Raw genomic sequence first — 14,866 nt, forward strand, 5'->3', positions numbered from 1 at the left:
GACTGCCCGTGAGACTGGCCTACCTAGAAGGAGAAGAGCAGCAGTGCCTAGATGCTTTCTAGTCTGAATTAGCAACCAGCCACCATCCATTTGGCATGGACAATTCAGAAGAAACTATGTAGGTGCTGGGTCTGCTGTGGAAACTCAAGGACCTCACAAGAGCAACAAATAAAGCCACAGACATAAGCTATGCAGCTTGGGAAAGAGCCAGTGTGTGAGGACCCCCATATCACACAAGACTTTAACAAGAGATATTTATTTTTATATGACAACCTTGTTTGATTTTTAATAATTAAATGTTTCAAGAAAAGATAAAAAGATTAATGGATGAATATTTAAGGAAATTATGATTATTCTGCTTAACTTATATGTGCAGTACCCAGGTGTTGAAATATCACACTGTATCCTATAAGTGTATACGCCAAATACAATGAAAAAGGGAAATAAAAGTCAAACAAGTCAATGTTCTTGACTAGCACAAAGAGAGGAAAATGGGTGCAGGTCTGGCTATTAGCCACTGTCGGCTGGAAAAAAAAAAAATCATGTCTCTGATTCCCAAGGTAAATCATTCCTGCCAACTGAACTTTGAGATCAAGATTGGTCTGCCTCACCTTTCTCCCTCCCACAGGTAGGCGGGCAATCCTTACAGGATTTAGGCAAGAGGCAGAAAGGATCTGTGAGAGTGAGGGCAGCTACTGAGGAGTGGCTGCACCATGAGCGTCTCTGCACTGAGCTCCACCCGCTTCACGGGCAGCATCTCTGGCTTCCTCCAAGTGGCCTCCGTGCTTGGTCTGCTTCTGCTGCTGGTCAAAGCAGTCCAGTTCTACCTGCAAAGGCAATGGCTACTCAAGGCTTTCCAGCAGTTCCCATCACCTCCCTTCCACTGGTTCTTTGGGCACAAGGTATGAAGGAAAGGGAAGGATGGGTGGGAAAGCAGGGAAGATGGGTGTCTCAGAGACTGGTCATCGAAATCACAGGACAAAGCCTGATGTATAAAAATTCCAAGTACCTCATGAGATACCCAGCTCAGGCTGAGGCACACCATCCTAACGATAGGGTTATTCAACCTGTCTGGCTGTTGCTCAACTCTGTACTGATAGCCCCACACTTTGAAAGCTTTAGTTGGTCTTACCTAGTCTCCTCCTCTTCTGGCTGAGTACCTTTAATATCTCTGCTGTTCTCAAACAACTTTTAAGTAGTTCCTTACCTAGTGAGTTACCTACCGCTATTCTCTCCCAAGCTCAGGGCTTGCCAGGGAATGAATCAGTGAGTTGAAAATCTTGCCCCTGTGGGTTCTTGGTAGAGCAGTAGTGCACATCTTAGAAGATACCAGGCACAGGAAGGGTTCACATTGCTGGGATCAGTGGGTGGCTGCCCCAGACTAGGAGTATTTTCAGGATTGGTGAAGTCCAAATTGAAATCCCAAAGTCATGGCACATTAAAGGAAAAGGCTGGGGAGGGTCCTCAGATGACAGCACTAATGTTAGAATTCCCACAGGGTCATTTAGCTCTCCCTTCTCCTTCCCACACACCCTGCACTGTAAGCTACTTAGATTGAATTTATTTCCTTGTACCACAGAGTTCAGCTCAAGAGCCAGGAACAGATTATAAAATTCCCTAGAAAGGGATAGCAGCCTGTAGGCTAGGAAGGCTGTAGGCCACTGACCCATTGCACTGTCACCCCAGGGAATAATGTACAGAGCCAATGAGGCTACATAGAAAGGCGTTCAACAAAGGATTGTGCAATAGATGCTCTTAGAAAGACCTGGGTATGCAGTGTTTTGTGTGCAGATCTGAGAATCTGACCCTGTGGCTCCTCTGAGGAACACAGCTCCAACCACCAGGACTCTCGAATCTCCCTCAGGATCAGCCCTCGTACAGCAAAGCTATGAGTAATAGCACAGATAATTCATCGAACTGCCTCACCCTCCTGACAGCTTCGGAAAAATCCAAAACTATGTTCCTGTGTTTGGTCTCCTCTTGTCTCCAGTCCAAAAAATAATCAAGAGTCCCACTACCTTCTTTTTCCCTCAACAGCAGTTTCAAGGTGACAAAGAACTACAGCAAATTATGACATGTGTGGAGAATTTCCCAAGTGCCTTTCCTCGATGGTTCTGGGGAAGCAAAGCCTACTTAATTGTCTATGACCCTGACTACATGAAGGTGATTCTCGGGCGATCAGGTGAGCGTGACACGCTGTTGTGAAGACATAAGCACATTCCTCCTTGGTACTTGCCCTAGGCTGTCAAATTCCAGAAGAGCGTGACCCTCCACACTCTACCATTCTTCCAGACTACAACCCAGCACAGGGCCAACAATACTCAGAACTGAAAAGTCAAATCTCTTAGCCTAATGTCTTTGTCTTTCTTTATTATTTATTCAAATTAAGATGGTAAGTCTAGTTAATTGTTTCAGGTTTGAAATCTCTAATTGTTACCTGCCTGACTCATAGAATAACGAAGCCACCACAAACACACCAACACACACACACACACACACACACACACACACACACACACACACACACCACTTGTTCCATTCTTTGACTTTGATCTCATGGACTGTTTCTCACCAGCTCAGCATCTCAGCCATGGAGGAGTCCAGCTACTAGAACACGAATCCTAACCTTCCTAAGCCTGAATGTTAGGACAGAGTTTGAAGGGAATATGAGAAATTGGGCAGTGAGTTCAGACAGTTTGCCAACAGACAGCACTTAAAACATCATAGAAACTCGTGCCTTTAACCACAGTTGCCTTGGGGCTGCCTTTTAATCCCTTTTCTTGTTAAGTCATTGTTTCCCTTTCAGATCCAAAGGCCAATGGCGTCTACAGATTGCTAGCTCCTTGGATCGGTATGTATGTCTAAGTTGGGAATGTGGTCTACTTCTAATTGGATTTTCCGAGTGCTGTGCCTCTGGTTCACAGAGAATAAATGTGACAGACTGCCACTATCATGGTCTACCCCCAAATCTCTACTTCTGACCCTTCACTTCTCCAAACAGTCCTATCTGAACATCAGTGTGATCTGCCTCCTTCTAACTCTTTCCGAGTTTTATCTCACAGCTCTCATAATCACAGCATGTATGCCAGTGCCGCTAGCTGGGAAATTCACGTTCTGGACTGTAGCATTCTTCAGAATTATCTCTAACACTTCATAGTTCCCTGTCCCCAATTTATTTAGTGGTCTCTCTGATTTGATCACACATATACACACACCTCTCTCCTGCCCAGGATATGGTTTGCTCTTGCTGAATGGACAACCGTGGTTCCAGCACCGGCGAATGCTAACCCCAGCCTTCCACTATGACATTCTGAAACCCTATGTAAAAAACATGGCTGACTCCATTCGACTGATGCTAGTGAGTTCATTTAACTTTATTCTCCTCTATTCCCCTCAGCTGTGCTGTTCTTTCTACATCAGCTGCAGCTTTGGCTACTACTACTGCCACAGATACCATAGCTGCTGTGGCTGCGGCTGCTTCTTCTTCTTCTTCTTCTTCTTCTTCTTCTTCTTCTTCTTCTTCTTCTTCTTCTTCTTCTTCTTCTTCTTCTTCTTCTTCATCGTCTTCATCTCCTTTTTTCTTCTTCCTTCTCTGCTTATAGTCTCCTCTCTCCTCAATCTCTCTCTTCACCTACTCAGTGTATGCATCAACAAGCTTTACATATGTATTCTACTTTGAATACAGGTTCTTCACATATAGTTAAAATAGAAATATTCCAGGTACTAGGATATGGCCATACTTGCTTATTACCCAAGGCAAAGAGCATCAGAGCATCTTCTCCTTCTTCAAATCTTCAACTTTAGAGAGACTTCCCAGGATGACACTTAGTTGGGGTTTCCCTTGGGTCTTAGTGCTTCTGCATGGACTTGAGTCAGAGAGATGGACTCCAGATCCACATTGTCAGAGCCAAACCTTCCATACTACCACCTTTCAACAGGCCTCTGGGTTATGACTGTTTTAGTTCATTGGAGCTAGCTTATAGTTCAGAGGTTGGTCCATTGCCATCATAGTGGAAATTATGGTAGAACACAGACATATATGGTGTGCTAGGGAGGTAGCTAAGAATTCTATATCCTGATGCAAAGGCAGCAGGAAGAGAGTGAGACACTAGTGTGCCTTGAGCATCTGAGTTCTCAAAGCCCTACCCCAATGACCACTTCCTCCAACAAGACTACCCCTACTCTAACAAGGCCACACCTCCTAATGGACCTATGAGGGCCGTTTTCATTCAAACCACCAACCACATTCCTCTCCCTGACCCCCATAAGCTTGTAGCCATATCTTAATGCAGAAATACAATCAGTTCAACTTCAAAAGTCCTCATAGTCTACCACAGCACTGTTCAAAAGTTCAAAGTTCAAAGTCTAAGAGACTCATGCAATCTCTTAACTTTAATCCTCTATAAAATCAAAATAAAAAAAACAGATTACATACTCCTGACATGTACGGGATATACCTTACAATCCCAAAATGGAGAAAAGGCAGCATGGTGAAGAAATACTGAACCAAAGCAAGACTGGAAAAACGTTGGCAAACTCCAAACTCTGCATCTCAATGTCTTATGTCAAAGTGCTCTTCTGATTTCCAACTCCTTTCAGCTTTGTTGGCTGGTTCCACTCCCTGTTAGCAGCTTTGCTCAGCAAACAACCCACGGCATCTCCAACACTGTAGGCTTCCAAGGCAATTGTGGCTTCATCTTCAAGCTTCACACAGTAACCTCTTTAAGCCTCTATGCAAGAACACCCATCACACGTGCCTGGCTTCAGCAGTTTTCCTTAGACAAGGAGGGCAATCCCATAATCCATTCCTTCTTTCCTTGACTCTAAACCAGAACCATGTGGCCAAAGCTGCCAAGTTCTCATACTCATTCAATTACATCTTCACCAGCTGGTTTTGATGGTTTCCTTTACTGCCTAAGCTTGGCTGTCCTAAAACTCAATCTGTGTAACAGGCCAGCCTTAAACTTTAAGATCCACAAACCTCTGCCTCCTGAGCACTTGGATCAAAGGTGTGCACCACCAGGCCTGGCCCTGGGCTTTTCTTTAATTCCTTTTCACTTTTCTTTAATTTCTTTTCCAAAATTGGAAGTTTATCTGGGTGGGATCTTGGTCTGAGGTCACCGCTCCCTTTATTCCACTTAGCATCAAGCTTTTCTCTAATCTGTTTATCTCCTTCAACACAGGCCTTAGCTACAGTCTACTTCCTGGTGCCTCCTTTCTCCTCAAAGTATGCATTTTTGTATTTTTTCTCTTTCTCAGTTTGCTCCTTTTCACTGTAGATTTGCATGAGCGAATACTAATAACCATACAACAAAATCCATACTAGGCAATTGTAAGATATCCTCTGCCAATGCAGCTAATCCAACTCTTCACCTTAGCCTTAGGCAAACCTTTTGAACAAGGGCAAAAGCAGCCACATTCTTTGCCAAAATATCATAAGATATCTACGCCACATACTAAAATTTTTCTCCTCTGTAACCTCTTGAGCCAGGACCCCACAATTCAAATTACCCTCAGCCCCACCGTCCTTCAACTACTACAGCCCATTAAGCCCCACTTAAATCATTCAAATGCTTTTATAATCCAAAGTTCCAAAGTCCACATTACTCCAAACAAAGCATGGCTAGGTCTATCGCAGCAATACCCCATTGCTGGTACCAACTTCTGTCTTAATTAGGGTCTCATTGCTGTGAAGAGACACTATAACCACACAACCAATTATAAAGGACAACATTTCATGGAAGCCAGCTTACAGTTTAAAGGTTTAGTCCATTATCATGATGGGAAGCATGGTAGCACAAAGGCATACATGATGCTAGAGAGGTAGCTGCGAGTTCTACGTCATATCCAAAGGCAGCAGGAAGAGAGTGAAACACTGGGTCAAGCTTGAGCATCTGAGACCTCAAAGCCTGCCCCGCAGTAATGACTTTCTCCAACAAGGTCACACCTAATCCAACAAGTCCACACCTCCTAATAGTGCTGCTTCCTAGAGGCCTATAGGGGCTATTTTCATTCATCCACAATAATGAGTCAATTGTTCTCAGCAAGCTTTTGATGAATACACTGGGGACCCCCATTAGAAATGCCTTCGTGGCTACTTGGGTGTTTTTATACTCTATATGTAGAAGTCCTACCATTATCTCAGGTTGAGCTGAGCTCTCCAATCACTGATGTATCATCTTTTTAATCTCCTAAAAACAGAATTGCTTATCAGGTAAAACATGTTAACTAACTGCAAACATGTGAAACTTGTTTCCTTTCTTATGAGTTTCTATATTTAATTTTGAAGTAATTTACAAGAATATAGGTGTCCTTTCACAAAGATTTGTTTTGCAGTCTGTAAAACATCTGTTATCAAAATTGAGTAACTTAGAACATAGTATCTTACAATATAGGGAAACAATTCAGTCTATTGAGCACATATTTTCTAGGGAAATTAAGTCAATGTTCCCCTCCCACTACAGGACAAATGGGAACAGCTGGCAGGTCAAGACTCCTCTATAGAAATCTTTCAACATATCTCCTTAATGACCCTAGACACTGTCATGAAGTGTGCCTTCAGCCACAATGGCAGTGTTCAGGTGGATGGGTGAGTGACAACCCTTGATCTTCAGGGCCTTTGATCTTACCAACTAATATGGATTTATCTGTGATGCATGTGGGACATTTTGGATACTCAATAAAGAGTCTTATCCCAGCCCCAAGTCAATCCCTGACCCAATTGAATCCTATCCCAACCACAGACCACTGATCCCTAGCTGAGGTGGAATCCTAGACACTCATGCCACCTTCTACCACCTTCTACCTTGAAAATTACAAGGGTTATGAGACAGAGTTATGTGCCTCAGTGTTGTCTCTTCTTATCATATAGAAATCTCCCCAGAGTCCGTACTATCTGTGGGTTGGAGAGCTCTACAGTCTAATCTGTTCTATCTCTTCTTCTTCTTCTTCTTCTTCTTCTTCTTCTTCTTCTTCTTCTTCTTCTTCTTCTTCTTCTTCTTCTTCTTCTTCTTCTTCTTCTTCTTCAGAAATTACAAGAGCTATATCCAGGCCATTGGGAACTTGAATGACCTCTTTCACTCCCGTGTGAGGAACATCTTTCATCAGAATGATACCATCTATAATTTTTCTTCCAATGGCCACTTGTTCAACCGTGCTTGTCAACTTGCCCATGATCACACAGGTTCTGTTTGTGCCTTCTGTCTCCCTCATTTCCTAAGATCAGCTCAAGGGGGCTATTGATGACTTCTGAGGCAGATCCAGACCTTCAGTGCATCCCCCTATAGGACCTGGGTCACATCCATGCTAGTTACTTTTACACTGACAATGTTAGCAGTTGGAATGTCAGAATGCCAGGTGTTGAATGTATGTCATCATATTGGTAATGTGTAGTGAGACCTGACCCAGCAACTCAAGCAGAGCTTCTATTGCCCATGGTGCTAAGAGAGTTCTGACCTGTGTCAGATCACACTGGTCCTCTAACCCTACCCAATCCTATATAGCGCACCCGCACATAGCTTCAGGCAAGGAGACACATGGAGCTACATGGGGTTACTGTAGCTCTCAGGTCTTTGGAATAATTGATGTTCTGGAATAGATGGTGTGATCAAGCTAAGGAAGGATCAGCTGCAGAATGCGGGAGAGCTGGAAAAGGTCAAGAAGAAAAGACGTTTGGATTTTCTGGACATCCTCTTACTTGCCAGAGTGAGTATGTGCAGCAGAGGCCTGAGAGTCTGCCTGGGAACACACAAGGAACAAGTATAGTTCTGATGATGCCTGTTGTTTCCCTCAGATGGAGAATGGGGACAGCTTGTCTGACAAGGACCTACGTGCTGAGGTGGACACATTTATGTTCGAGGGTCATGACACCACAGCCAGTGGAGTCTCCTGGATCTTCTATGCTCTGGCCACACACCCTAAGCACCAACAAAGATGCAGAGAGGAAGTTCAGAGTGTCCTGGGGGATGGGTCCTCCATTACCTGGTAAGAGTTCAAGTAGAAGTGCCCTTATTCTTTGGGTCTCCAGTCTACCTGACCTCCACATTGGACTTTATTTCAGGGATCACCTGGACCAGATTCCCTACACCACCATGTGTATCAAGGAGGCCCTGAGGCTTTACCCACCTGTTCCAGGCATTGTCAGAGAACTCAGCACATCTGTCACCTTCCCTGATGGGCGCTCTTTACCCAAGGGTATGAATTTCCCAGGCCTTTCATCCTAGAGAGAATGGATGCTCAGTAGTCTGTGTCCTTCAACAGTTCTGAATCCCTCTGAGTGCCGTTTCCTTTTCAGTAAATAAATGCTTCTTACTCATAAAGTACAGTAATAAGCTTAAATGACCTCCTATAAAGTTAAATGCTACTTTGCATGAATGACATTGAAAGCATTCTTCATCAGCTAACATTCCTTCTTCTTTTGAATCTATGATCTCATCATGAAGCATCCATTCTAATTTGGGAACAATGATGTTTTCCAGACTCAATTCCAGATGCCAGCACCATATAACTCATAGCCACACTTATTCTTCAGATGTCCTCACTGTCACATATGTTTTCATGTTGGGGCTGGAAACACAGGCATATGTTTGTACATAGAAGTGGGAGGCAGAGGTCAGCATTAGTTGTCATTCCACAGGCACTGTCCACCATGATTTTTCAGTTCAGGAGGTCTTGTACTGGACTGTAGCTCATCTCTTAGGCTAGGCTGGCCACTGAGCTAGGAACCTGCCTGTCCCCACCTCACCAGCAGTGGGATAACAAGCATGTGCCACCACACACAGTCTTTTTTATATGGATTGAGGTCTTTCTCTCAATCCCCAATCTTTTATCATGTTCTACATTTGATATAATGTGTAGACATTTTTATAAAAAACTACTATTTATATATAGATCAGTAAATAAAATGTGACCTCAGATTCTTGCCAAGGCAAGTAACCGGTTACTCTCCATAACCTGATAGTCAGACCCTATTGCTGAAGACACAACTTATGTCATCAAACACAGAGAAAATGATCTGGTGCCCAACTAGATTTAGACCTAATTATTAACCCAAATAGTGAATAGGGTCTCTTTTTCAAGCTTATTTCACTAATAGTTTTACATTATACATTTATACATATATTTATATTATACAGGCACAGAACACACACACAAGGGTGGGGAGAGAGAGAGAGACAGAGACAGAGGCAGAGACAGAGAGACAGTGACAAAGACAGAGAGAGAGAGACAGAGTTTTCAAAAATAAAAAGAGCAAATCAGGCAAATTTAAACAGAAGAGGAAGAGTTTTTTCTTGCAGAGCTCCTTGGAATCTTCGATGTGTCTATCTAGATGTCTGTGAAGGAAATAAGGAACAGAGTTTCCTCACGCCCTGATGATTGACATCTTGTCTCTAGCGTACATTGGAAGTGGAGCCCCACAGTTCTTTTCTGCTGACCTTTTGCTGTGGCTTGGTATTTGTTTCCTGCCAAACTCATACAGCTATGTAATACCCAGAGTCACACGTTAATGGGGTTGGGAGGGTGAAAGCTTTTGTGAATTTATGTTAATCATGGTGGTGCTCTAAATTGTACTGAAGGCCTCCTGTTTGCTAAGCATGTGCTCTAGGACTGAGCCACTTACCATCCCCAAGATGAGATGGATAAACTTGGCTTGACTACGTGCTTTAGAGCACCTGGGAGTGGATAGATTACATTAGGGTTGGTCTCACATTATTCTATATAGTGGCTTTAGAAAGAGAAGGAGGGAGACTGCTAAGATATACACCTGTCCTCACCATGATAGGATGCAACCAAGGGAGAGAGCTGTTTGAACTTTCAGCTCCAAATCTGAGCTAAATAAGCTTCATATATACATATATATACATACATACATATATACAGACATACATACATACATACATACATACATACACTGGGATGTACAGGGTAGATAGAGAATCAGACAGGGGCTAGAGGAATGTGTTTCTTTTATGAGACAAAGCAAGTAAAAAAGAGCAATGAATTCCATGCCGTGAGTCATATGTGGTCCAGTCTCTGAGAAGCACTTGGGTTAGTGACAGAGATGAACTGATCACCAAATACAAGACCCCTGCAATGTCAGGAAAGCACCCTTTGTCTCACAGCTCATTATGGCAAAACTCTAGTATTGCCACATCCTGCTTTGGTGATATGTAACCCCTCTCTGAAATTTTAGTAACTCACCTGAAAAAAAAACAGAATAAATCAACTCACTCTGGGGACTTAATATCTTAATATCTTAACATCTTTAGTGGAAATCCTTCATCAAATTTAAGTTCTAACTTTATTTATTCCCAAAACCGGTTCATCTTTTTTGCTTCTCTCTCTCTAATTCCATTTTTTTATACTTCTCACTTGTGCCTCAGGTTTGTTTCCAACTCATGCACATGTGCTGAAAGTGATGGTCTATAGCACCCTAACCTCTTGTGCAAACGTATCATTCCCTGCTGTCTCAGGAACCAAGGAGTCACCCCTGGGTGTAACCCATCTTCTCTCACATTTCTATCTGCCCCACAGGTATCCAAGTCACACTCTCCATTTATGGTCTCCACCACAACCCGAAGGTGTGGCCAAACCCAGAGGTAGGAGGTTCCCCCAAGGAGGGCAGAGGAGTTGGTCTCAAGATCAATACCACCTATTGTCCCCACCTCTAGGCACATTGTCCATTGTGAGTTGCAAGCAAGGGTTTGACCTCTATCTATCCTGACTGAAGTGCTGTCTCCCTGCAGGTGTTTGACCCTTCCAGGTTTGCACCAGACTCTCCCCGACACAGCCACTCATTCCTGCCCTTCTCAGGAGGAGCGAGGTGAGATAGCCTGTGTATGATGATTGAATATACTGTAAAGAATCTTTGCAGCATTCCTTGGTTTTTATCTCATGCATATATGGCATCTTCGGGTATATCCTGATTGGGGGTGGGGGGGAGAAGCTTCTTGAGGATGTGTCTGTGCACCAAAGGAGGGTGGCATTTCATGACACACTGTGAAGACATTAACCCATTGGCCAAACAAATTTCTATGCAGTGCATGCACTTGCTTGTGTTCTGATGTTTCCCTCACTTTAAGGGCAGGACTTTACATTGATTTTTTTCACATGACTTTAACTTCAGGTGTCCAGCTTGTCCAATTTGGGGGCTCTTAAAGGGCATGTCTTTTCCACACCTCTATCTGACCCATCACTATTCCTGCGTAGTTCTCTATTCTAGAATCACTGTGCAAGGAATTAATTTGCTTGCATGTCTGCCACATTCAACTGTCCAGTGAAGTATTACATCATTTGAGGCAAGGTTCACACCAGGGTATGCTAATTCCACCTTTGCTCTCTCTCTCCCAACACAATTTTCAATCCGTGTTGATGCTCACATCTCTCTTGCAATTGCCCAATGGCCAAAGCTTGACAGATAATGTATATTCCTCAAGTGAGGCTATGTAGTCTAACTTCAGACAAAAGGCATTAAAAAGAAGGAGAGTAATCTGCTCTGAAGTAAACCTCTATTTTACATATAACAGCATTTTTAAGGTTTCTGGGAGTGAAATAGAAGACACTCTTGAAATAGCTACTGAACTGGACAAAGACTTTCCCATGGCTTCTAGGGAAATCCTTCCACGGGACCTAACTCACTGCAAACTTTAAAAGGTGGTGCAGAAGAAGGATTTTCTGAGCCTATTTTTCATGAATTCATGAAGTGGCAAATCAGTTTTCACAGAACAGGCTAGAAGTAAGTTGTTCTTCCAGACACAGGCTATGTCCACACACTTGGCAAACTTCAGGATTGAATGCACTCACCGCAAATCATGCCACTGCCACTAGAAGACAGGAGAGTATTGTCTTAACTCAGTAGTAACTCAGCTTAACTCACCGAGCCATGCTGCTGGTGGTGTTTGCTAAGACAGAGTCTCAGGCTTGTCTGGAGCTCATGGTCCCTCTACCTCTGCCTCCCAAGTGTTGGGATTCAGACACAGTCCCCCATGGCTTGCTTTGGTCAGAAGCTTTTTCATCTTTATTATATTTCGTTCTATTTTTTTTCATCCCTTAAATCCACATGAATTACATTTTAAGAACCAAGGAAAGGTAACTATTTTAACTGCAAAATAAATTTTAAACAACTCCTGTGTGTCCGGTGCTATGCTATAAAAATATAGAAATAATGATACTATCCCATTCCTGCCTCTAAGAGTTCAAAACTGTGGCCCACAAAGACAAATATATCTGTGATTAAAATATATTCTTCCCCCATTCTTTCACTCATCCACTCAGCAGTTTGCAGAATGTTCCATGTTCCTGGCATCATCCCACGCCCTGAGGGTGGCATGGCCTTGAATATGGTATAGATGGTGCCTTGAGGCCTAGAAGGAGCAGGGTCAGTCATCGAAGAAATAAGAGCCAATCACTCATTGACCTGAGCTTAGGGGATATGAAGGAAGGGGTGGTCCTCAAATACCTCAACAGCTTGATCTTAAGTAGGAAGTGGGATGGGCAGGAAAGAGGTGAGGGCAGCAGCCAGTAGAGGGTATAACTGCAGCTAGACCTTTGTTGTTTTGTTTTGTTTAATTTTATATTTTTATTTATTCACTTTACATTCTACTGCCTTCCTTCCAGTCACCCCTCCCACAATTCTCCCCCCTTTCCCCTCCCCTCTTCCCCTCCTCTGAGCAGATGGAGGCCTCCAGAGTGCCGCCACCCCCCACCCCCCCAACCCCCCCCACCCTGTGTACTTCAAGTCTCTATGAGACTCGGCACTTCCTCTCCCACTGAGGCCAGACAAGGCAGCCCAGTTAGAAGAACACATCTCACATACAGACAACAGAAAAGCTAAACAAGAAGAAAAGCCTAAGTAAGGAAGCTCAAATCTCACTTAGAAGAGGAAATAAAAGTCATAAGAGGCAGATGGAGGGAGAGAACTGGGAGGAAGAGAAGGAGAGGAGGGGGTGGGGGTTTAGGATCAGGTATGGGGAAGGACAGGAGAGATGGCCGGATGGCCATGAAAATTAATGGAAATCTGCAACTGATGGGGGTGGGGGAAGCATCTCCAGGAGGAGACAGAGACCTGGGATAAGGGAGGAGCCCAAAAATCAATGGGGGTGACCTTAGCTGTGACTCACTACACTGGAGATATGGAACCTGAAGAGGCAACTAGGCATTGAACACAGCCCTACCTGGTGGAGGTATAGAGGATCAGTGTGGAGGGAGGGCCAGGGAGACCAAAGAAGCCCAGGAAAGGAAACTGAAGAAGGAATAGTGTACATTTCTGAAGTAGAGTTGGAAAGCTATAGAGGCCGATGGATTAAGGATGTGGGGTACCCTAAGTAGGAGGCAGATGGGGCAGACACTTGAAGATCCTCAACACAGTCTTCCTGTAGGTCCTCTTCTACTGATACCCAATTCCACTCTGTGAAAGCTATATGCTAGATCTTCCTGAATGGAGTAAACGATTAACTTATTAAATGATTCACAAGTTTGACTTCTAGTCCTTAAAATACTGTCCTAACAGATTTCATACGTCTAAAACAAGAAAAACTAGGATCAAGGTGGCATTGAAAAATGTTGAGGCTATGTCAAAAAGTCAGGAGAGCCAAGTAGGCATGACCCGTCATCTCAGCCATTAAACTGAACCTGTGACAGTAGGCCCTGAGTGTTGTTCTGGGATCCTTCACGGGTCAGCCCTTAAAACAGGTAAGAAGCTAATGAGTTTTATTTTCCCTTTCTGACCCAGGAACTGCATTGGGAAACAATTTGCTATGAGTGAGATGAAGGTGATTGTGGCCCTGACCCTGCTCCGCTTTGAGCTACTGCCAGATCCCACCAAGGTCCCCATCCCCTTACCACGACTTGTGCTGAAGTCCAAAAATGGGATCTACCTGTATCTCAAGAAGCTCCACTAATTCCGGTAAGGACAAGGACAGACTCTATGAACATGTGGCCTGGCACCTTGTCCCCTGTCATCCCTTCCTGTCACCATCTTGCTTTCTGTCTGTTCATCCTCACACCTATTTGCTCCCTGGCCTCTTGGTCTCCTCTCTCTCTCTCTCTCTCTCTCTCTCTCTCTCTCTCTCTCTCTCTCTCTCTCTCTCTCTCTCTCTCCTCTAGATTCCCCATTTGTTTTTTGGTCTCCTGCTACCCACATCTGACTGTGCACCTGATCCTGAACATCCTTCATCCTCCATCCTTCTCTCCTTGCCTCTTCACTTCTTACCATCTTTTTCCCCTACAGGACTTCTTCATTATACCAATAATCAACGGTCACAACCTTGATGGTCGGGAATAACAGGACGTTATTATCTTACAGTTGTGGAGCTCCGAAATCTGAAATGAGTTTCACTGGCAGAAAGCTGAGTTGGTGGTGTGACTAGCCTTCTTCAGAAGAGTGCTTCAGAGAGTCCTCTCCTCCTCTCTTCAGTACAGATCACCCTTCTCAGCACTGGAATATTCCTCTGCTTTAAAGCCAGCACCCTTCCCATACCCCCTCTTCTAAAAGCCTTCCCTTTTACAAATGTTCTTATGACATCATCAAGACCACTGAAAAACTCCAAGATAATTTCCCATCTCAATATTCCTTACTCCATCTAACCTACTAAGTCCCTTTTGAATTATGAGGAATAATTCAATTTGTTCCATGGGCTCCAAAACTCAAGGCCTGAGCATTATTGTGAAACCTTTATTCAGCCTAATATCATCTTCACAAGACTGTTACCTGGTACGTTCATCTAAATCTCCCCTGCATAGTCTCTCTACCTGACTATTCCTCACACAAGTTTCTTTACCTTCCCTCCTTTCTCCAATAAAGTGTCCAGTGTCCTGCACAGCATCTGTCTTCTCATGCTGGCTCTGAACACAGGTTCCCATTCTGTTT

The 14,866-nt window shown here is 43.8% G+C and overlaps 1 protein-coding gene across 3 annotated transcripts; it reads left to right on the forward strand.

Annotated features, from left to right (window-relative positions):
- Nucleotides 1-638: 638 nt before the first annotated feature.
- On the forward strand, nt 639-14,817 carry Cyp4a1 (cytochrome P450, family 4, subfamily a, polypeptide 1). Of its 3 annotated transcripts, none has more exons than XM_087550839.1 (13): nt 639-902; nt 2,038-2,182; nt 2,807-2,851; nt 3,231-3,358; nt 6,465-6,589; nt 7,029-7,183; nt 7,598-7,704; nt 7,793-7,983; nt 8,060-8,193; nt 10,534-10,598; nt 10,746-10,822; nt 13,730-13,903; nt 14,228-14,816. In XM_087550839.1, exons 1-12 carry the CDS (start codon nt 714-716, stop codon nt 13,896-13,898), a joined length of 1,530 nt encoding a protein of 509 aa, XP_087406965.1. In that variant the 5' UTR covers nt 639-713; the 3' UTR covers nt 13,899-13,903; nt 14,228-14,816.
- Nucleotides 14,818-14,866: the final 49 nt, after the last annotated feature.

Source organism: Rattus norvegicus, chromosome 5 (assembly GCF_021556685.1).
Source record: "Rattus norvegicus strain SHRSP/BbbUtx chromosome 5, alternate assembly SHRSP_T2T, whole genome shotgun sequence".
Taxonomy (NCBI): Eukaryota; Metazoa; Chordata; class Mammalia; order Rodentia; family Muridae; genus Rattus; species Rattus norvegicus.

Excerpts from the sequence above, each read along its gene's own strand:
- Cyp4a1 (XM_087550839.1), top strand. The coding sequence starts at position 714 with ATGAGCGTCTCTGCACTGAGCTCCACCCGCTTCACGGGCAGCATCTCT. Across the intron at positions 903-2,037 it reads ACTGGTTCTTTGGGCACAAG|CAGTTTCAAGGTGACAAAGA; the intron begins GTATGAAGGAAA and ends TTCCCTCAACAG. Across the intron at positions 2,852-3,230 it reads ATTGCTAGCTCCTTGGATCG|GATATGGTTTGCTCTTGCTG; the intron begins GTATGTATGTCT and ends TCTCCTGCCCAG.